The sequence below is a fragment of the Centrocercus urophasianus genome, unplaced genomic scaffold (assembly GCF_019232065.1).
Source record: "Centrocercus urophasianus isolate 14NV4802_14NV808 unplaced genomic scaffold, USGS_Curo_1.0 seq_26, whole genome shotgun sequence".
Classification (NCBI taxonomy): domain Eukaryota; kingdom Metazoa; phylum Chordata; class Aves; order Galliformes; family Phasianidae; genus Centrocercus; species Centrocercus urophasianus.
Window position 1 is genome coordinate 6,765,850 of NW_024884822.1, and position 22,881 is coordinate 6,788,730.

At 49.3% G+C, this 22,881-nt stretch overlaps 1 protein-coding gene across 3 annotated transcripts in view; it reads left to right on the top strand.

Annotated features, from left to right (window-relative positions):
- The window catches only part of SH3PXD2B (SH3 and PX domains 2B), a 65,642-nt gene that overhangs the window by 37,796 nt on the left and 4,965 nt on the right, over positions 1-22,881 (top strand). The window contains exons 4-13 of one of the 3 annotated variants that reach the window (XM_042826122.1): positions 430-506; positions 2,839-2,930; positions 10,958-10,983; positions 11,356-11,391; positions 16,391-16,525; positions 18,003-18,107; positions 20,251-20,368; positions 21,560-21,786; positions 22,005-22,054; positions 22,707-22,832. In XM_042826122.1, the coding sequence (XP_042682056.1) occupies positions 430-506; positions 2,839-2,930; positions 10,958-10,983; positions 11,356-11,391; positions 16,391-16,525; positions 18,003-18,107; positions 20,251-20,368; positions 21,560-21,786; positions 22,005-22,054; positions 22,707-22,832 (992 nt within the window). The remainder of the gene's footprint in view (positions 1-429; positions 507-2,838; positions 2,931-10,957; positions 10,984-11,355; positions 11,392-16,390; positions 16,526-18,002; positions 18,108-20,250; positions 20,369-21,559; positions 21,787-22,004; positions 22,055-22,706; positions 22,833-22,881) is intronic. The other 2 variants (XM_042826123.1, XM_042826124.1) reach the window with 2 other exon arrangements.

The window sequence follows — 22,881 nt, forward strand, 5'->3', positions numbered from 1 at the left end:
CCCTGTTGCAGATGTCCCTGTTGCAGAGATGTCCCTGTTGCAGAGATGTCCCTGTTGCAGATGTCCCTGTTGCAGAGATGTCCACCTCTCCGGCTGGTGGAGTTTGTCAGTGCACTTGTCTATGTACACTGTGCTTGCCAACAGGCAGTAAGGTATCAGGCACATGATCCTCCTTCATTGCCACACTGGTGAGGAGAGATGGGCATGTGCTTTGCTGGTAATTGGTTCCTCTTCTCTCTACTTGAACGTGCTTGCCATTTTAAGTATATTTTGTTCTAATGTGGGATTTAATGCACAAGAGGGAACACGCTGTAGGTATGGTGCTTTTTGTGAGATGCACGAGGAAAATGTCCTGATGGAGTGACTCAGAAGAGACTGCCCCTGAGCACTGCATTGACCTGCTCTCTTCTTTTGAATCTCCTATTTCAGGGAAGATCCTCTTCCGCCGGAGTCACATCCGCGATGTTGCAGTCAAGCGCCTGATACCTATTGATGAGTACTGCAAGGTAAGGGAGGATTTCTAGCATTGACCAAAGATGAAGCCACCTTGATCAGGCTCAGTCCTGTCCTTCTGATACAATGATGTTCCACTACTGGGAGAATGTGGAGGGTGAGCTCTCTCTCTCACCATCAAACCTTTTTGGTGAAGAAAACCCACCCAGTGGTCATATAGAGGCAAGAGACAGCTGATTGTGATCTTTTTCCAGTAAGGCTGAGACAATTTCACCCACATACAAGACTGTGCTCAGGTATAAAGCAGATTATAATATTAGGGTTGTTTTTTGTTTCTTTATTTTTTTGTTTTCCCTGGGAAAAATAAAGTCCACAAAAAATTATTTCATGTAAATCATACCAGGTCTCACCATGTCAGGGAAGGGCACTGACACTTAGAGCAGACATGAGATGGTCCAGAAGTGAGATTGGTGCTTCCAAAATCCGTTTTGAATACTGTTGAAAGCCTGAGGGAGAAGATGGGGAAACAGTGAAATGCTTGTCATGTTCCACAGCAGTGGGAGGCGTAGTGATGACTTTGCATGACGAGAGGAACTGTGGGTCTGAGGACTCAGCCAGACCTAGGAGAAGGTTGTTGTGGCTGCAGGAGCAAGTACAAGGGTAAAGGTGAATTAGTGAAGGGGCCTTGAACATCTGTGCCGTGGGACTACAAGTGAAAATCACGGAGGGCCAGGACTGCAGATGACAGCAGAGTGATGGAGATAGGGAGCAAGGTGAGCTTGGACCTGTGAGGTCCAAACAGAGTGGCACCAGGATGCTGATGATGCGCATCACTGCTTGGTTCCAGCCCCTTGTCATCTGCGTCATTGAAATACACCAGCTCCACACAGACACACAGCAGTAAATTTAATTTTTGAGAAGAGAAGGTCCTAAGTGAAAAGATGCTGCAGCTGTCTGTTTCAGAATGATGCCATTAATGGTATAAAATATAATGAATCCATTTGACTTAACAACTGGAACATAATGGCTGATGTTATATGACCCACTTAGAGAGCTGCTCTCTCCTCCTCACATTAATGCATTGCCAAGTAAAAAATGCACACCGAATCTGGCCTTCCAGTTGCTTGCCATTAACCATAAAGCTGCTGCTGAGCTCGAAGGTGGGTGTGGAACCAAAGAGCTGCAGAGCCGAGAGATAAGCATAGGGTCAGTATGAGCAGAGACAGCTCCTCCAGGGCACGTTGTGCTGCAGAACCTGGACCTGCAGTCCCAGCGTGCTCTCCCTGCTCAGTTTGTTGCAGGGGCACATTGCGTGTTGGCGAAGAGCAAAAATGCAGTCTGCTCTGGCCTGCTGAGTTGAGGGCTAAGCAAATCTGTTGTGAATAGGCTCCTAGGGGAAACTGCTTAGGAAAGATTTTGCTTTCTTGCTGTCCCCTGGTGAGAAATGGGGAGCAAGTCTCTGGAGAGCCCTGGCAAATGGATTCCGATGCAGTGAGATGTATTTGTCTTCACTAAATAACAGAATTGACTTGCTGTGATTCCAACACAAAGTCATGTGCTAATGGCCCTTGTCAGTTCTGTCTTTTTGGTGGCAAAGCCAGAAGTGGGACAGAGATCATGCGAGTCATGATCTTGTGTTTGTGGCCACAGCTGCAGAGATCCATTGGCCAGTTGCATCCTCATGTCTTGAAAAATGAACTGAGCTATGAATCTTGTCTTCTGTCCTCCCATCATAAGATGTTTTCTGTGATCGTCGCCTGCTATCAGAGGGTGTGGAGCCTTCTCCACATTGCAGAATCAGGGGAATTTTGGCACAGGAAGATGTCTTGATCACAGGATGCTTGGTGCTGGGGAGTGGCACCCTCATGGGAATGGCATCCGTGCAGATCCTGCTCTTCGAATAGCCGTTTTCTGCACACAAAAGCCATGGAGTGAGTGGTTTTCTCTCTCCTGTTTCTCTCACATGATCTTATTTGCAGAGGGGCTGTGATTAGTGGTCTGACCGTCTGCTGTGCTGGCAGTGAGTGACTGTATGCCGAATGGCTGGAAGGCTTTTGGGGGCCAGCAATTAGGTCAGGATGGAGCCACATCTGATCTGTGCAGTAACCCCAGGGCTTTGCAGATGCGGCTTTGTCTCTGATACAGATTCTGTTTGCCCTCACTCCTTTTGTGAGACTTGTTGTAACAGCACATGGAGGGTCAAACATCTTCGGGATGATTTCAGATCTCCAGTTGCACATCTGTTTCCCTTTTTGCAGTCACCATTGCTGGTGGCTCTGTTCCTTCCCATGAGCACAGTGCTCCACGGAGCTGTGACCCTGCACTCCGAGGCTCCATGCTCAGGTGGCAGTGCTTCACATCACCAGTGTCTCTGTTTCACCACAGGCTCTGATCCAGCTGCCTCCCTACATCTCCCAGTGTGAGGAGGTTCTGCAGTTCTTTGAGACCCGACCTGACGACTTGACTCCCCCCAAAGAGTAAGTTGGTTGGGTGGCTGCTGCCACCAGGGTGGTGATGAAACACAAATTGCCTTCCGCTTGCCAGCATCCAAGAGTCCAACATCTCTTTAGAGATCCTCCCAGGAGTCACAGATGTGGGATTTGAATACTTCTTTGGGGAGGGAACAGGGGCTGTGCAGCTCAGGTGAACACCCTCACCCGCTCAGCCTGGTGTACTGTCCCTAGCAGTACAGTGGGTGCGCCACTCTGGGACACCAACAAGTGCTGATGTCCCCTTGAGACAGCCAGGCACAGCGCTGCTTTCTGCGTGTAGAATGCTGGTTTCAGAAACACGGTAAACTGAAAAACCTCATTTCACATGGCAGTGCTTAGGCTGGGACTACTAATATCCTCTGCCTCATTCAAGGGCTCTTTCCTCCAGCCATGTCTGTGAGCTCCATCCGTAATCACTGCTGACTTTTTCCATGCAAAACAGAGAATGTTTGCAAGGAATCTCGCGTGCCTTACGCAACTCTGTGTGGTTATAAGTCTTGTGACTATGAGCTGCTTTGGCCAGGAGCCACCCATCTCTTACTAATCACAAGCAGCATAAATCTGAGCAGCTGCTTTCATCTCCTGCTATGCAGCTCTCTCTTTATGCTGCTTGTGACACTGTGAGTAGCTCTACTGAAGGTTGAGAAATGGAGGAGGCTTGATGAATTGTGCAAGGATAAGGCAGTAAATTGATTTGACATCATTCTGTATTGGAAGGGTGTGGAGATAGATACAGGGATTTTGTTTTTCTCCTCTGAGCAGGAACATTGAGTCTTTGGGGTCCTTAGGGAAGCGTTATGCTTGTGCGGATTTTATCTTCTCTCTGGGTTTTAGAATTTTTGTGTGTGTGTGTGCTTTAATTCCCCCCTTCCTCCATCCTTGTTTTCCTCCTTTGATTCCCCTTTCTTGGCCTGTTGTCATTCCTTCTGCAGCTCACAGTCACTTGATGAGATTGGTCTGAGGGCCCTGCAGCCCATTAACTAATTGCATGCTGTCAGCTGGTCCTCTTATCCATCCTGCCCTGTTATTGCTCAGCACTTAACCTGCCTTGATAGTTGTCTGTCAACAAAGACAGCAGCTCAGGGGCAAGCAAGAGGTGCAAGAACAACATAAGCTTGCGGGGACAATGGGTGGGGATTTTCATGGGAGTTAACAGAAGCGGGAGCTGTTCTAGGGTACAGGGAGCATGAATCTGAGCCCTGTGCAAGAAGTTGATGAGCGGCTTTGCAGAGGGAGCTACCTACTGAAAGTGGCTGGGGTTGGGACGCCAGCACACACAGGAGGTTGTAGGGTGCCTGTGCTGCAGAATTGCTGTGTGTTTGGCCACTGGAGCACTGGTTGGATGAGCGAGCGAGGGGTTGCAGAATGCAGCGATGGGATGTGCTGCCTTCCACTGCTCTCCTGGGAGCAGAGGTGAGTTTGCAGTATGCAGAAAGACATAGCAGGTAACTCTCATCCATTTGCCTCCAGCAGCAAAACGTTGCAGCATCTCAAGGACGTCTTTGTTGTGTTTCATATCCCAGCCTGAATGCCAGAGGGGTATTTATTAGCTACAATTCAAAATGCTAATTAATAAAAGTCCTTGGCTCTCTCCTCTGGAGAGATTGGTGGGAGCCCTTTCCTGAGCCCTGTGTGCTGGCATGCGGCCAGCGAACCAATAACGATATGGGAACAGTGATGGACGGCTGGGCTGGATCAGACGTGATGGCATGTCTGGGGTTTGGCCGGATGTCATCATTCATAAAGCGGATAAATACTTTTCTCTGGGAATTTGAAAGGGAGCCAGGCCACGAGAGGAGAAAAGAAAACAAAAACAAAAACCCCCCCCCCCCCAAAAAAGGCAACTTTTATGCTGGGTGGCTGGAAGGTGGGAATGAGGGATGAAAAAAAGACTGGTCAGCACACTTTGTGCCAAGCCAAGCCGCCGCTGATGTGGCACTGTGGCTGGGAGTGTTTCTGCTCCCTGTCCCTCCCTGTGCCTTGGTTTCCCTGGCTGACAGCTCAGGGCCTGCCCCAGGTTGCAGCACAGAGCAGTAGATGGTGTTGGTGATGGGTGCTGCCTTTTTCCCGGGGTATGCAGAGGAGGATCTGCCTCACTCACATCATGCTGAGATGTGAAGCTACTTTCAAGAGCTGCAGTAGCCTGCAGTCCATGGAGCTCTGTTTAGCTGCAAAAGGTGAATTAATCCTTGGATCTTTGCACTGGAAAGAGGAGGCTGGACAGCTCACGTATCTGTCTCAGGGCTCCTCTAGTATCTGTTTCCCTAACACTGGAGCTTTTCCTGGGCAGATCCAAGGCTTTCCTTGTGCTCTCCTGCAGTGCAGCTTCTATACAGTGTCTGCTGGTGTTGAGAGAACACCAACAAAATCCAGTCACTGGTTACTGACCTGAAAGCTGTGACTTTTCTCAATCTCTCGTTTTTTACAGCCTCTTGCGCTGTTGCTGGCATGCACAGAGGGAGACAAAGGAGAAGGAGTCTGAATGGAGAGGGAAAGAGTCAAATGCATCTTTTTTCCTCCACTGCTTCCAATTGGGCAATAGATCATAGCTAAAAGCTGAGCTGAGACAGGAGTCTGCAGCGCTAAAGGGGTGGAAGAGGGAGGTGAAGCCCTTGCTCCATCCCATCCACACACACTCGCCAACTTTCCAGCATCCTCCTGCCCAGAGGGACCACTTCAAACAGGAGTGGGCTGAGGTTGTGGTGTTTCCGCTGGCAGAGACGCTCAGTGGCTTTCGTGACATGGAGCTCTGTCCAGCAAGCTCTGGACTGAGATAACTCAGTGAGCCCACAGAAGGGTAAAGAGGGACTGTAATCTGGAGGGATTGGTTGAATTTGGGAAAAGGTGGCTCTGGGAGTGGGGGAAAGAAGAGAAGTCTTATGGAATAAGAAAGATAGAAATCAGTGGGGCTGTGGATTTTTTCTCCCCAGTGTTGTATAGAAGCCGTATGAAAGCCATAGTTTCAAAGGAGAAAACTCAACAAATTCCTGCTTGCTGCAGATCTCAGCAGGTCTGACCAGCAGCAGAATGTTCGACTGCTGAGGTGGGAATTTGCTATGTGTGCCTCTCACCCCTCAACCACTCTTTTTCAATTTCAAGCAGTTTTTGACCACAGCAGAGGGCTGCTGGGATAAGGCTGGGGACATTTGAGCTGCTGGGCACAAAACCACTGCTGAGCCAAGGCATTCAGCTGCTTGCTGCTCACCCACAGGAGCCCAGTAGTGCAGCAAGATCCTGAGGGACTCTTCAGTAATTGTCTGTACTGTACGAGTGAGGAGAAATGGCAATGGAGCTCTCATGTGCTTCTCAGGGCTGTGGAGATGAGCTCCTTGTGAGAGGCATCTTGCAGTAAAGACTGTTCTCTTTCTGGTAGCTGGGCATCCTGTCTTTTGTAAGACACTAACGGTTGTTGTTCTGAACCTTTCAGCATATGAACCCCCAATTGCTGTTGGTTTTTTTCCAGCATAGGAACCTGTAGAGCAAATTCATTATCCAGTGTCGTGCCTAAAAGTTGTCCTCAGGCACCTCTCTGCACACACTGTGGATTTGTGGTTTAAAAACTACTGGCTTCAGGAGATACCAATGTCTTCAAAATACGTAAATAAGTCCTCTTGTCCTTCTCTAAAGCAGCTTTTCCCTTATGTGCTAGGTGTGTCCTAGTCCTAGTGTCCCTCTAGAAAGAGAGGGCGGTGTTGAAAGTCCGCTGTGTGCTCCTTGGCCAGCATGCTACAGCTTAGCTCAGAGTTGGTGTGGGAGCAGTCCCAGCACCAGCTCACTGAGGGTCTTTTAAGGGTTGGTGACCCTTAGAGCAGATGGCAGTGGAGGTGGATACTTCCCCATCAGTCCAGCTGCCTTGTGTGCCTAGAGCTCCATGCAAACACAGTCAGGACAAATTCCTCTTCCAGCCAGGCTGCAGAGGGGGACCTGGGGCGTTCCAAGGGCAGCGCAGCTCTGCTGCTGGGATGGAGGTCTGCAGGAGGTGTGTGGTGAGGAGCTGGGGCACAACCAGATGAGAGCATGTGCTGCTAATTAGGTTATGCCTGCAGCAAAAGCTCAGCAGCCCTTCATGATTCTATTAATGCTAAGGTTGCGGTGCTGGGCAGTGAGTGGGGGTGGCAGTGGATTAGTAACGGATTGCTTCCCATACGCAGACTGATGAGGACTCCAGGCAGTCACTAGCCCCAGTAAATCAGTGAAGGGAGAGCTGAGCCAAAATGAGTCGGTGAGATGTGAGAGCTGGTGAGATTTGATTGTGCCAGCTTGTCTCCATGTGAGTGATTGAAAGGTCCTGCTTAGGGCCACTGTGCCAGCAGCCATTGGCAGGTGAAAGATTTGTGTTAGGTCCAATGCACCCAAAGACAGTGCTAGACAAGCATATTTCCAGCACTGCAATAGAGAGCAAATCTGTTCCTTGGCCGTATTTCCATAAATGTGAAGAACAGACTCATAACCAGTGTCTCCCCCGAAGAAATCTCTTTCCTTCCCGCTTCCCTGGAGCTTTTAACCTGCTTACCTTTTCCTGTAGTGGAGTTGTCCCAGGAGGAAAAGTTTTCCTCATCATACTCGCACAGTGTCTGAGTTGGGGCTTGAACTCCTCGGCCAGGAGAGCAGGGATTTAACAGAAAAAGAAGAGCTCAAATCCTTGCTGTAGGATGCAGTGGTTGTCCCATAAAGGGAGCCATTCCTTTTGCCCATAAACTCAAGCTCCCTGAATTGACGGATGTTGGTTTGGATAAGGATGCTTGTTGCCTTGTGGCTTTTGAACCGTGTCCTGCTCTCCAGACAAATTACAGCTTGTATAAGGAATTGTTTGTTTTGCGGTGCTGCTGGTGCCTACGTGCAGATTCACCAGGAGCTCAGGCTAGATCTCAGCTCCAAAATAGTGGTCTCCATCATTCTTGGCTGAGAACTGTCCTTTCCAGGTGACAGCAGAAAGAAATAGCAATGGGGCTGAAGCCACTATGCATAAACATGGTTTACTGCATCACAAGCTCCTTGTGTGAACAGAGTACTTGATTTTGTATGCTTACAGGGCACAGGGCAGCCTTCTGAACCCACAGGTTTGGCTCAGACAGCTCTCCAGCAGTTAAACACAAGAGTGGTACTGGCACTGCAGCTGAGAGCAGGGGCCTCATTCAGTGGAGCATTTGCTGAACATCAGCTCTCTTAAACAATGCCCTGTACTCCAGTTCTCAGCCTGTCTTGCTTGCATATACCTTGCTATGACTTCTAACATCTCTATGCTTGCTGAATACTTACAAGCTGAGCTGCCTCCTGAGAGTTTTTTTGATGGCAGTGCTGTTCTATAGAAGGGCTTATTATTATTTACAAGAAATAGACTTTTCTGCAGGAAATATTTTCTTGGAACGGTGACTTCAGACCTATCTCATCTTGCTTGCTGATTGTGAGCTGCATGATTGGCATTGCAGCAGCTGGAGTTGTCATCCTCATGTTTATGCTTTGCTGTCACTCTCCCACTCTGCCACTTGGCTGTAGCTGTGGGGCAGCATGGGTGCTGCTGAGGTCTGCAAGTGCCGTGCTGTGCCAGGGCCTTTGTCCCAAGACCCTTCCACGCAATCTCCCTCATGTGAGTGTGTAGTGGAAATGCTAAGTCACAGCTTGAAGCAGCGATTGAGCACCTGGTGGGAAGACAGGGCCAACTCAGGGGAGCTCAGGTGCATGCAGTGCAGCTGAATGACCAGAAGGGGTGGACCCAGAATCCACTCCTTCCCAGACCTCATTTATGGGTTGGCAGTGGAGCTGAGGGTATCTCTTGCTGGAGATCCCTGTCTACCTGAGGCTTCCTAAAGGTAAGCAGCTCTCTACTTCATTCTGTGGCTGCTGCATTTGGGTTCGTTCTCATTTGCTGTAGCCAAAGGCTTTGTCACCCTGCTACTGTTATCCCATTATGGCATTACAGAGTCCCACTGCAAGGTAGGCTCTGCTGCATGCTCACTGCAGAACCACATCTGTGTCATATAGCTGCCTCCCTAATCCAGCAGCCACCAGATCGCAGCGGTTTCTTGAAGTCAAGCAAGCTTGTAGCAGCTCTTCTCTAGGCACTGTTATAGTTTTCCTGGTTTTCTAATTAATATTTCATGCCTGAGGTACAACCTCGGAAGCCTGTAAAAACCTTTAGCATCCACAACATCCTGAAGTAGGAGATTAATGGCTTACACCTACATATTGTTGAAGAACAGCCTGCTTTTTTGGTTTCAAACCTGCCTGCAGCCTTGTGCTCCTCGTGTCCTTCCTATTGCTGGCTCCAGGGAGATGCTGTCTGACTCGCTGTGGAAGACTGTGATGAGAATATTTTGACATAGAAGTATTTACTGACCCAAAGTGTTCTCTGCTAGTGAGTTTCCTTTAAGGATTGCACTTAGGGATTATTACGTTCCTGAAGGATGCTGAACTGAGCCTACTGCACCCTAATGCAATTTGGCTCAGTGTTTTAAGTGAGATTACTGTTACACAATAACCCAAGTCTTCAGTGTCCCTGACAGGGAGATGGGAAAGCCCTGGTGAGCAGCTGGAGAACTCTCCTGGGTGTTACCTCTTGGAGAGCTCTGTGTGGCTGCTTGGTGGCATGTTGCCATCATTATATGCTGGTACTTTGTCCTTGTGCTGTGGCTGCCTGGTTCATATGGGCTGGTGCAGGTGAGGGCTAGATGAGTTTCCCAGCAGCAGGCAGCCTTTCCCTCTCTGCTTGGAAGCACCTGTTTCCAGGAGGCCGTATGTGCACATTGTTGCATGCCTTTCTTCGGCCCATGAGAAACAAAGCAGGAGGAGATGCTGCCGGCAGTCTGTCAGTGTTTCCTGTCCTGTCTGAGTTCTTCTGTCCTCTGAGGTGGTGGGCTGGTGTTCAGAGCTGCGTCTCTTTGTATCTGTGCCAGGAACAACCCAGCAGCAAAGTGAAATTACAGCTTCTTCCTTGCCCCCTCACCCAGACAGTCAGAAAGGAAGCAGGAGGATGAGTTACAGCAATAAGCTTAGCAGATGTCAGGGAAAAGCAGCGGTCCTTCCCATCAGCACAAGGATGTGGTGCCCATCTGCCACCTCCAGCATGTTCAGCTGCTCTCATCACCCCATTCTAGTGCAGCATTTCAAGGCAATAGTGAGAAATTATGTGAAAGCGTTGAGAGATCTTTTGTAGCAGCATGGACCATTGCCGTTGGAGCTGTGGATGGTGCTGGTGCGTTTGTTTGGATTTCTCCTGGTTTGGTGCCTTGGTTTGTCATCTGTAATTGTTTGAGGTTTGTCTCGGCACCTATTATCTTAGGTTTGTTTGTTTTTTAATCATGAAATGCCCTAGAATTAATTGTGCCTGAAGTGAGTTGTGCCCAGGGTGTGAGGCTGTGCAGCAGCCATGTTTCTTATTGGCACTCTGGTGATGGAAGGGACACGAGACCTTTGGTTTCTAACCCATCTCAACAGGATGGCCATTGCTGACCATAGTGCCTCCTTGTGCCTATGAATAGCTCCTGTTTTGTGTTCATCCTTTCAACGCCACTTTAATGAGTTGTTCTGTTTTGAGGCACAAATGCTTGCCCCTTCCCCAGCCCTGCTGCCTATCCTTCTCCTGGAAGAGGTGCAAGATATGGAGCAACTTCTGTATTTTCCTCTTGGTATTCAAAGTAGTGTCTACTCCTGTGACACCTGTGGACTATGCTGAGCAGGTTTGGGTTTCCCTTGCTCCTGACTGCTGCCAAATCATCCTGGTCTGCATGTCTTTTCCAGGTGACATGGTGGGAGTTGTGGCTGTCAGAGTAAGTCACTGAGGAGCCAGACCAGTGGCCAAGCTTCACTCTGGGGAAAGCAAAAGCATTAAGTTACTCATTGAGAGGGAGAGAGGTGCAAGGCTGCTATCTGGCCTGTGGGGTTGTTAGCTGGTGTGAGGGAGGTCAGTGGCACTGCTGGGACCAGCACTGCTGTGCTCTCCTGCATAGTTTTCCTGTGGCAAACAACCCAGCTGTCCCCATCCCACTGTTGATGCTCTTCCTTCTCTTTTTCAGGGAGCCCATTGGAAAGAAGAGATCTGGTAAGCACTCCTCTCCTCTCCAGTTTCACCATCTCCTCCTTCCACCCACAGGGCCTCCCAGTACTACACAGAGGTCTAACTCCATGATGGGCACTGCTGCCAACCCCTATGGGGTTCCCTAACATGCCAAGTCCTCTCCATGCCCCATCCCTGCCTCCTGGTGTGCTTCCAAAGAGGGAATGGCATTGAGGACGTGAAGGCTGAAATTCCTTGTTGTCCCTGCAGGTGTCCCATGGAGGGATGGGGTGATGGGGAGAGCTGCAGGCACCTATCTGCTAATTCATTGAGTCATACCCACCACTGCAGTCACCCCCACGTTCGTGTCTCTCCTCCCCTCACACCTTGTCTCCCCTCATTTTGTTCCTCCATCAGGGTTTATCCAGAGAACGACCTCTTTCCTACAGAGAGGTAGTAACTGCCGCACGCTCCCTGGGCCTTGCTCTCGCTTTGCCTTTTGCTGCAGGACACTTGCTATGTGTGGTGGGCAAGCCCCTTGCATCAGCTGTCACATCCCTGTAGCTTTCTGTTGTGGCTGGTGGGCTCAGGGCGGCAGTGGTGAGGAGGTGTGGCAGGCACAGTGCCATGTCACAGCCTCAGGAGAAGGACAGGGCTTTGTTTCCAGCCAGGTATGTGCAACCGCAGAGTTACAGTGCCCTCAGGCCTAAGGAGTGTTTGAGCTGAGAGGTGACCACCATGGGGCTGCAAGTCTCCTGGTACAGCAGCGCTTTATACTTCAGGGTTGCACCAGGTTGGGACCCTTTGGGTGGCTGGGTGAATCTGGGATGCTCCGCTCCTCAGGCCAGGGGGGCATCTCTGAAGGCCCCTTGGTTTTAGTGGTTATCTGAGGGCATCTTACAGCTGCAGGAGTTACTGTGTGGCACCAGGACCTTTGGAAAAAGAGATCTGAGCCGTGGCTGAATGGAGATGCTGCTGAAATAGCTGTGGGAAGATTTTTGGGCTTGATAGTTGACGCTGCCTTAAGCTGTATAAGCAAATTTCACTTGTAAGATGAGTGGGTTCCTCTCTAAGGCAAGAGAAAAAGAACAGGGAAGACTTGAGACTGAATACTGTCCTTCTTTTCTGTTGGATCCCTACCTCGAGAACTGCTGCCGTCCCAACTTCTTACTGAGACAACTTGTAGGATGCATATGACAAACAGATGTTGATTGCTCCAGTGGTGGCTCCTGGTTTTGCTCTGTTCTTCTGGGCCAGTCATAGCCAGATGATCTGGCTGGCTAATGGGGCTGCCAGCATGGTTAAAACCTTCAGACAACATCTTCTCAAACTCTGACAGCTGCAAGGTATGTCTGGCAAAGCTGGGCCTTATGAGGGCTGCTTTAGAGCTCTCACAAGCTCTTTTGCAAGCACAGGCTGCAGTTTTCACACTAGCTTTCTCCTGCTGTGTTGGTGTGTCTTACATGGCTTTGTCAGAGATGTGCTGAAGGTTTTGCTTTAAGCTGTGTTATTCCTTTCACTGCAAGCCCATGTGGAGGCAGAGAGAGGCATCTGGCTGTGGGTGGGATGAAAACAGGCTGTGCTTTTTTTTTTTTTTCTTTTTTTTTCCCCATCTTCTCTCTTTTGATAGAGTGGAGGTAAAATACAGACATAGAATCCCTTGTCTTGGAAGTGTCTCTGGTGTGATGGCTCAGTGGGAATGTCTGTTGGGTAAGGGCGGGATGTTATGTTTCCCTGTGAGAACAGTGTGTGTTTAGATCACTTCCATTAAGCAGGAGAAAAGAAGACCTGTCTAGGACTGAGGGGAAGGAAAAAATTAAATTCTGCTCTCAAAGAAACAAGTTATGTTTTTTTAAGGACACTGGCTGTTGGAGAAGCAGGAGTTTTTCTGCTGTTAGTGTATGGAGCTTTGTTCTGCCATTCCAATAAGCCCATAGCAAAGTGGGCTTATGCGCAGCTCTCCCTCTTGCCCTGTAGGCATGGCAGGTTGACAAGTGACACTGTGATGTTGCTGAGGGCAAAGAGAAAATGCTCTTTGGGATGCTGTTTGCGTAGCACCACTGAGAGAGAGGGAATGGAGAGTTTGGGTAATTCCCAAGCTAGATTCCTGTCCTGGCAGGACAGGGTGCAGCACTCTGACCATGGCACTGGTGTATGATTCGGCTGTGGCATGTGTGCAGTAACCATCAGGGAAAGGTGTTTATGTGCAGTAACACTGCCACAGGCTGATGCTTTGTGCCAGATGCGTTCAGAGTCTCCTCTCACTGTTCCATGTTTTCTGGCAGAAGAAACAGAATTTGGTTCTATTACTGTCACCTGGAATCCTCTCCTGCCTTTAGAAAGCCCCTGATAGTTCATCGGTTGCTCAAACTAGGCCTGCTTTGAGATGGCAAATAAGGAGTAAGACAAAAAAAAAAAAAAGGGCTCTTTTAATATAATTTCCTTGTGGAGGGGGCATCTGATAGATGCTAACAAGCAAAAATAATTGGAATTCCTTATTTCTGCAGCTCTGCCAAAGTGGGGTTCAAAGTGGGGTTGCTCTTCTTGGAAGATCAGTGCTTCAGATCACCTGGCAGGTTTTACATGGTCTGTAGCCAAGCACTGGGTTGCAGTGAGTTGAAGTGCTGCCCATAGCCTTCCATGGGACCAGGAGACTCAAGGGATGTGGGTGGTTATGAGAAGGCTCAGAGACAGGGACTCACCTGATGTTAGTTGGTGAGCATTATTTCCTGCTTATTCCCCACAGTCTGGAGCTTTAAAGACCAATTTGGCCACTGATTTAGGTATGCCTGATAGTAATCAGTCCCCAGACTCATTCAAACATTTCTTTTCACTCCTTTCTGAATGCTGCAGGAGCACAGATGGAGATTCATGGGTTCATTGTGGCACTAATACAGTGCATAGAAGTCTGAGACTGTCTCAGCAGTTTTTATTTGGGTGGAGCTGCCTTAGAAGAGCTCCCATATCCCTGTCAGCCTTATTTCACATGCCTTCTTGTGTGGCCGCATCCCTTTTGCTGTGCTATGTTCCCACAGTGGCTTTTGGTCTGAAATTTGTTCTATCTGGGACAATAAGCACAGCTCTCATATCCTACAGCAGCCATAGGAGGACCATTCTAAAACTCCAGAGTTTCTGGCACTATTTTAGATGGTTACGTTTATCCCATTGCTATTTTAAGGGACTAAGTCTGCCCATAAATAGGATGCTTTATTGTTGACTGTATTTTTGTGGTTGAGGATGATTATGCCAGGTGAAAGCACTCCTCAAATTAACTCCTACTTCTTCCTCCAAGCTTGGTTTACCAGTTCTGTTGCTGGTTTAATAGGTACATTGGAGGATCCAGAATTGCCTGCTGGAACTACAAATAGCCTCGGAGCATTGTTTGTAATTACAGCTGGGGAGGCAGAAAGGAGAGTATTTCTCTCTTCCTGTAGCCGTTATTCTGCTCTCAGGGGCTGAGTAAATCCTCTGATCACTATAAGCACAAACCTTTAATTGAGTTAGTAAAACAGTCTCCAAATTCCTGGCTTCCTCCACTCACTTCAGGGGCCTATTTTTGTTTGGTGCCCCACCTCTGGGTTATGGCATGGAGGAAGCTTTCATTAGTGGTCACAGATCCTTTGTACTTGGTCAGCTCACCTGCAGCTCTGCAGAGAGCTGTTTATAGCAGAAGAGCTTGGACAATTTGCCTCTTCTTCCTTTAATGAGTGTCCTGAAAAAAGACACTGTTCATTTAAATGTTGGTTGTGGTCATTCTTACTCAGAACCAGTTTGAGAGGTGGTGACCTGAGGGAGCAGAGGGTTCCAGTGCTGCTGTTAGATCCTGTCCTTCTCTACTCATCCCTCTTGCTCTGCTCATTGCAGGATTGTGCCCTGCAATACGTTCCACGATAGCAAAGATCTCTGACCTCTTACATAATGGGGAAGCCACTGAGTCCTCTTGTAGTGCAGTAACGTAGAAATGTCTTCCTGATTTGTTTCGCCTTTATATCCTAAGGGAACGCCACTCTTTGTATCACTGCTTTCTGGCACCCTCCTGAGCTCCGGAGCTCATTGTCTGATGCATCTGCCATGCCCTGGCAGCCAGAGAGCAGCGGTGATTTCCACAGCTGGAGGCCCCTACAGCCCCAGTAAGGGTGACTTAACAGCTACGCTCAGGTGTGTGAGTCTTTCATGTCACTTGCGCTATAATAATTAATACTGTTCTATTTCCAAAGCACTTGGCAAATATTAATTAATTTTTACTGCACCTGGGAGAATTGGGTAATAGAACAGTATCCTCAACTGGCAGGCTGTGAAGCTGCCAGGCAAAGTCTTGCGCTGGAGGCTTGGGACAGCAGGGAGAAGAGTACAGTCAGTACTTCTGACACCTTTTTGCTCCTCAGAGTTTTTTGCGGGCAGACAGGCAAGTGCTGCCTGTGCTGAGTAACCAAGTGACTTGGTGCAAGGCTGAGCCCAGGGGAATGCCCTCTGTGGTGGGACTGAGGGGTCTGAATTCAGTGCTGAGCGTCTGCGGAGCCCTGGGTTGCTTTGTGATCTCCCTGCATGTGGTGTCACAGCAAACATCTGTGTGCTTGTGGGAGTGGGGGAGTTTTGCTGCATGCAGAAAGATGAACTTAAGGGCACATTTCTAAAGCAGAGATCGATTTGACTTGAAAGCTCTGTTCTTCCTTGGTAAGTGGTGCCAAGAAAATGGGATGGATCCATATCCAGAGCACTCTCCTAAATAAAAACGTGCTTGGAAGGTATAAATGATGATGGCCTTCTTGTGCCCAGCAGGTGCCTCCTGGTCCACTGGTGCAGTGCTGGCTGGCCCCTCACCTTAGCCTGCAGTGCCACCTTCAGCCTGGCCAGCTCGGCACAGCCAGCCAGGGCTCCCTGGCTGCTTCCACCCCTGTCAGATGTCAGGCCCCTTGCTGGCGCAGGGCACACTCTGCTTTCTGTGTATCCTGTCTGTCTGGTCCTACTGGGGCATTTCTTCTCAGTGGACGTGAAATTGGAATCTTCTGCAGGAGTTGAGCAGCATTAGTAGAACAAAAAGCCAAGACAGCAAACTGCTGGCAATCTGTGAGAAGGGCAGCGATGGGGCTGCTGTTGTACCCTGCAGATGCCCTTCTGCCTGGGTGTGCAGGTGTTCAGCCAGGAGCAGCAGAACTCTGTGCAGGCTGTGTGTGCTGGGCTGGGTCAGAGCAGGTTCATGTGCTGGTCTTGTGGTGGTGGTGGGCTCACTTGGATGGCTCTGAGCAGAAGGTGGGAGCAAGTGCAGGGCCTCACCTGGCTGTACCTGTCTCACCTGGCTGCTGGTTTGGTCCCTCTCCTCCTCACTCTGCCCAAGCCTCTGGCTCACATCTCTCACGCTGGGGTGCCCAGGGTATCCCACTGCTTGGGAGCAGTGCTCTCAGGAACTGCTGCTGACCTCGGCACGCGGCTGGGTTCTTGTCCCCCTGTGCAGGAGCTGACTGTGCCTCGGTCGATCCCTTGGTGCTGGAGCAGTATGTCGTGGTGGCCAACTACCAGAAGCAGGAGAGCTCCGAGATCAGCTTATGCGTGGGCCAGTTGGTGGATATCATTGAGAAGAACGAATCAGGTACAGAGAGCCAGGCTTGGCGGAGAGCTGCAGGTCTGCTCTGCACCTCAGAGCAGGGACAGGAATAGCAATCCTGTACTGTTGGTGTCTTTAATAGGAAGGGAAGCAAAACAGCCTAAGGGCACCTCAAAGGGATGTCCTTGGATGGTCAGCTTAAGTAGAATGTGAAGGAAGCTTCAGTCTGCAGGATTTCTGCATGAGTGTGGACAGAACTTAAGGATTCTCTCTGAAGGAAGGGTCTGATTACCTGCTGTGCTGAGCGCTAGGTGCCATCCATCTTCTACACTCTCACTTTATGCTTCTTTGTGCTGAGAAATGTGGCTGATGGGTGCTGTGGCCAAAAGACAGTCCCAGGGCTGGCGGGCTGGTTTTGCAGATGTGTGGACACTGGCTGTGGAAGACCCACTGTGCAGCTTCAGTTCCTGCCCCTCCAAAAGAAAGCTGTGCAGTGCTCAGCCACTCAGCCCTGTGCTTGCTACACCTTCAGCAGGCTCTTACCCTCTGCAGAGGGAAGCTGTTATGTCATGGGTCCACCTTGTGGAGTTCATTGAAAAGGGGAATTTATCCCCTGAAGTGAATACAAGTTGCTGAGGGAGTTTAAAGGTAAATTATGAAAATAGATTTTAAAATTCCTGAAACCTCATCCCGAGAGAATTAATTGAACCAGCAGCTTTTTGAGAATGAGAAAAATAAAAGCAACCCTAAAGCAAGTGAAACCTATTAGCACAGCCAATTGAACAGGTATGGCAAATCATTTATTTATGAAATGTCAGCTCTGATTTTCCTTTCCATGCAGGTAGCTGCTGCTTCCCTCCCTGACAATCTAGTTGTCTTTCTAAATGGCTCACTGGTGGTATTCTGAGAATAATGCTTGGTTGTAATTTTTTCCCTCTGAAGACACAAACAGCTTGTGCTTTTCATAACTGAGGAGCATGAATTTATTTTGATCGGACACGCAGGGTGGCCCAGGATTGCTATGGCGTCTGTGGAGCTGGCCAGGTTTCCACTGGGAGAGCTCATGTTTGAATCCTGCATTTGCTCTTAGCTTTTAAAATTTGCTGTTTCCACAAATGTAAAGAAGGCGAGAGCACAGCAGGAGTCAGTTATCGATTTGCAGACAGTGTATTCATCTCTGCTAATTAGACTAGGCTTGCTGACCCATGCTGAGGGAAAGTGAACCATGAAGGAAAAAAAAAAAAAAAGGAAAGCAAATGAGGTGGCTGGAGTCATTCAGCTCTCATAGTCTGTCCTGATTTTTGTGGCTGTGGGGAGGGAACCATACAGGTAGATATCGTAACGCTGCAACTCTCCCTTGCTGCTCCCTTTCAGGTAGCACATGGCTCTTTTGCTTTGGAGTGATCTCAGCCTCTCGTGTGGTAGCACAGGGGGGCAGAGCCCCCCAGACTCAAGGTTGGTAGGAAGGGAAGTGGCTTTAGGTTGACGTCCTTGGCTGAGCCAGCTGCTCTTTTCTTCCTAGGCTGGTGGTTTGTGAGCACATCAGAGGAGCAAGGCTGGGTGCCAGCGACCTGCCTGGAGGCCCAGGATGGTGTCCAGGATGAGCTCTCAATGCAGCCTGATGAAGGTAAGATGTGGCTAGAGACAACAGTCCCAGCTTCTGTCCAGTATGCCAAGTGGCTTGCAGGACTGTGTAGTTCTGTCTGGCCTAGTGAGGAGAAGAGCCCTGGGAAGAACAAAGCCACAAGTGCTGCAGTTACATGTGCCCTTAACAGTCCTACCTATGCAGTGCTGTACCAGGAGTGAGGCTGGTGGATATTGGCAGTGTAACTGCTGCCTTTTCTGTTCCCCCAGAGGAGCTGACGGTGCCTCCTGCAGGGAAGACCCAGTCCTGCCATCACATCTCCTTTACTCCCAGGGAGCACTGGAGGAGCAACCAAGCTCCTAGGGCAATTCCTGTGTCTTCTAATCTCATGCAGAAAGCAAGAGTATGCATGAGCTCATGTTGTGAGAATCGCGAAGTTGCAGCCTTTCTGCACAATAAAACTGTATACAGTAAATCCAAAACACCTCTGGAGAACACATCCTTCCTTCTGATCGCTGTATGCTCAGAGCAGTGCTGTAGTTTGCTCAGCCCATTGCCTAGGGAGGTAGAGGTGGGAGGGGGGTCCAAAATGGGGGGGGCCCTTGGTGGGGTCCCAGTGGGTACAGTCTCTGCCTCTCTCTGGTGTCAGCCCTGTCTGCTCTTAGACCTGAAGTGCTGCCTCCTTACGTCCTCTCTTATCCTCCTGCTTCCCCGACATGCTCTCCCCAGTCCCATGGAGATACTGGTCTCTGCCCAGGCATGTTGGCCGCCGTCGGACTCTTGGGGACTTGTACACAAGTGGATGGGGTCAAGGTGGACTTTGTAGAGATGTATTTGACTGCCTTTGTTTTGTGCTTGGTGCTTTGTTGTGTGCATGTTTGATTGCTTTGCATGTGATGAACTTTGCTTGTGTCATTGCTCGGTACATGCTGTATGTGCTCTTCAACCTTCTGTCAGGCCCATTCATGTCCACTTCTCTTTCCTCTGCCAGCTATTCCTTCTAACATTTTTAGACTTGTTTTGGGTATGCAGGCTGGAGTTTCTGCTTTCTCCCAACACATTTATGCAGATTTCTTGCAACTGCTGCCTTAGGCCCTGCATGAGCCCTTTCATTTGCACAAAGTGGGTGGGGAATGAAGTCTTCCTACAGCTTTGCTCTTCTGAGAGGACAAAGACATGAAGTCTGTGTAGCGGGGATATAAGAATGTCCAGAGGTATGGGTTTTGGAGATAGTGTAAAGGGCATTTTGTGAAAAGTCTATTGTGGCACTGCTTAAGCACAGAATTGCAAGCTTTCCTGGATTTAATCCAGAAATTATAGGACCAAATGAGGGAGAAGAGTAGATGGATAAACCATTTTGTCTGACAAGCTGCCCACGTGGCTGTTAGGATATTTACCCTTCCCCTTGAAGGGCAGAGCATCAGTGTCCCTGCTCACTGTTGTTTCATCCAGCAGACAGTCCAGGCCTATTACGTGGTTTTGAGTAATCTCTCGAGGAACATGACTGCTGAATAGGGAAATTCATGTAGACTTGCTGTCATAGAGCAGCTGGAGAGCAGCCGTGTCTGAGAGCACAACTGTGTTGGGGTTGCTTCCTCAGGTCTCTGGAATTCCTTTCCCTGTATAGCAGAGGTTTTTTTTTCAGAGAAATCTGAACTGAAATGGATGGATACAAGGGCAGATAGAGGGAGAGCTATTGTATAAATCAAGATAAAAGGAGCTTCGTGTAGGTAGTCCATGTTGAGGAGAGTGTTAATTGCTTTGTTTCCAAACATGGTGGCTAGTACTGGAAGAACTGTATTTGTAAAAGGGTGAAGGGCCAGCCATCCAGTTTGGATGTCTTTTCTAGCCCCTGGAGGGGTATGTTTTCAGGAACAGTAGGTATTTGGGAGAGTGAAGGCAAAAAGCAACTGGAAGGGAAAGCTTGAGCAATGTATGAAAGGAAAAGAATGGGGGTGTTCTGTGCCTCCTCAGGCTGTCAGCGGGGAAAGTCACAAAGCTTGTGTTTCAAAATGCATCCATGTTTCTTTTGACACTGACATTTCTCTTCCAAATGGTTTTGTATCTTTGTGTGTTTGCACCTTTGTTACAAGGATTACTGTTCATAGAAAGCACGTAACCACTGTTCCATAGAGTTCAGCTTTCTGTAGAATTTATCTGTGAAACTGCATTTTCTTTCCAACAGAGGAGAAGTACACAGTTATTTACCCATATACCGCCAGAGACCAGGACGAAATGAACCTGGACAAAGGAGCAGTGGTGGTGGTGATCCAGAAGAACCTGGAGGGCTGGTGGAAAATCAGGTGCTGTCCCTGCCTCTTGCACTTCGCTGACAATGCAGGCTATGCAAAGCGGAGACCCATGGTACCATCCAAGGGCAAGTGTAGGGCATCAGAGAGGACAGAGGAGCAGAACTCATTTCTCTCCATCCCTACGTATCAAAGTTAACTGAAATTCAGGGCTTCAGCCAAGCGTACTTGTGGTTAAACACCTTTAAAATCCCCTAGTGCCCTGCGCTGAGGAGGTGGACTGCATCACAGCATCACATGCCCCAGCAGCTCGAAAGGAAGCGGTAGAAGGGCATTAATGTTACATCATGTCTTACTGACAGGAAAAGCAGCGAGTGTCCTGGAACCAGGCTGGATCCTCTGGCTGTGTTAGGAGGTTTCTGTGGAGAAGAGCCATTCTCTGGGCCAGGTCTGCTGTGTACAGGGTGTGCTGAGGCCAAACGCTCCCAGTCATCCTAAGCTGATACTTGTTTTCTCCTGGAAGCTCATTTTCACTTCTCTGTGATCTCACAAACAGCTGGACTTGAATAGGGTGGGAACATGTGCCACCATTTTCTTAACCTTATGCTGAACCTGTGGTATTGGCAGCAGCAAAGGCCCAGAAAAATGTCCATTGACTTTTTGAGCACAGGAGAGCTGCCACGAGAGCTCTAAAGGCAATTACAAGCTCAGGAGCCTGTGCCATCTGAGCACAGTGCCTGTAGCTCAGCCAACAGGAGAGCCTCTGATGCTGGCGCAAGACCCTTGAGCATAGCAGGAAAGCTCCGAGGATGTGGTTTTTCAATCAGGTCATGGACTGGTTTTTCTCCTAAAAAGTGCAGATGTAGAGCAGGGAATGGATCCAGGCTGTGCTCCATCCAGAGAACAGGTACATCAGTCCTAGCAGCAGAACCCTCTGGTTTTCCCCTTTGTTTCCCCCACCAGTGCATTTCATTCCTGAACTGGTTCCATTGCTGAGATGAACTCAGGCTTCACGCTGCTCTCAGCCCTCTGGCTGCAGTCAGTTATTGCTGCGGCTCTCCAGGTGCCCAGAGGATGCAGAGCCTGATTCTGAGCAAGTTCATTTTGCCCAGGTCATTGCTTGTGCCGCGCTGACTCTGGGATGTGTGGTGACCCTGTGTTGCTGCAGTGCAGTGGGTTGCTCCGTTGTGCAGACTTGTGGTGGCACTGTGACTCCATGCAGTGACACTGCCGTTGTCACCACAGGTACCAGGGCCAAGAAGGCTGGGCTCCTGCCTCCTATCTCAAGAAAGGGAATGGAGAGATGTTCTCACAGAAGCTGGGGTCTGGCTCCTCCACTCATTCCTGTGCCTTGGATCTGGATGGCATCTCCCGGCAGCAGGTTGTCACCAGCCGAGAGAAGGATGGGCTCGCTGGCCAGAGGGATGGGAGGTTTGACAACCGTCCCCTGCCCAACGCTGACATCCGCCGCAGTAAGTGGTGGGTTGGGAGGACACTGGTGGTGGCTGGGTGTCAGTGCAGCCTTTCCTGCACGCTTCCAAGCAGCGCAGCACAAAAAGGGGGCAGAAAGCTCTGCAGGTTGGTCTCGAGGTGGCACTGCCTTTCTGTTGCGTTTTTCACTCCCCTTCTGGAAAATCTTATGGAACCAAAAACTAGACCCTCAACAGCATCTGAAATCCTTCCTCCGCAGAGTCACCGAAGATGAGGCAGAGACCCCCTCCTCGCAGAGATCTCACTATAGTAAGTGTATTCTGAGCCCTCCCAGGGGCTTGGAGACCCAAAGAGGGGGGAGGTATCAGATATGATGCCTGATTCTTGATTATTTTATTTTTTTTTTTTTTTAAGCATCTGCTTACTGTTAAAGTCATCACTGGGGAGGGAATACTGGGATAGGCGGTCCCTGCTTGGGACCAGTGCAGCTATCCCTACATCCCACTTGCCAGCTGACATAGAAGAGCAGTAATGGGAAAGGGAACTGGAGAGAAACGTGAAAAGGGGACATTGGTCACTGGCTACTCTTTGCTTGGGGTGGACTCTGCTTTTAGTGGGGGCTTGAGCATGCATGCTGTCTTTCTTCTGTCTTAAGTCCTAAATTGTATTTAGGTAAAACTTTGGTCGGTCTGTCCTGCAAGGCTAGTTTACCAGTGCAATGTAGCAAACTGTCTCTCTCCTTCTGGAGAGAGTAATTCTGCTGTCAGTAATAGCTATGGGCAGTTTTCTGATCATCCTGAAAGCATTTTGCTGCTTTGTGTTGATGAGGATGCTGCGTGGGCTGAGCCGATCTCCTTGGTGTGCTTGGGCTACCTGGTTGTTCTGCAGGCTGTTGGTCTGTGCACACATTATGTTGCACCTTCTGTAGAAACATGCTGATGGGTTTTCTTTATTTTCATAGCCACGTGGTTTGAACCTGCCTAAACCTCCTGTCCCTCCTCAAGTGGAAGAGGAATATTACACCATTGCTGACTTCCAGACCACCATCCCTGATGGCATCAGCTTCCAGGCAGGAATGAAAGTAGAGGTGAGTCTATCCCTGTGCTCTTTGCATCTTCACTTCCTAATTTCCATTG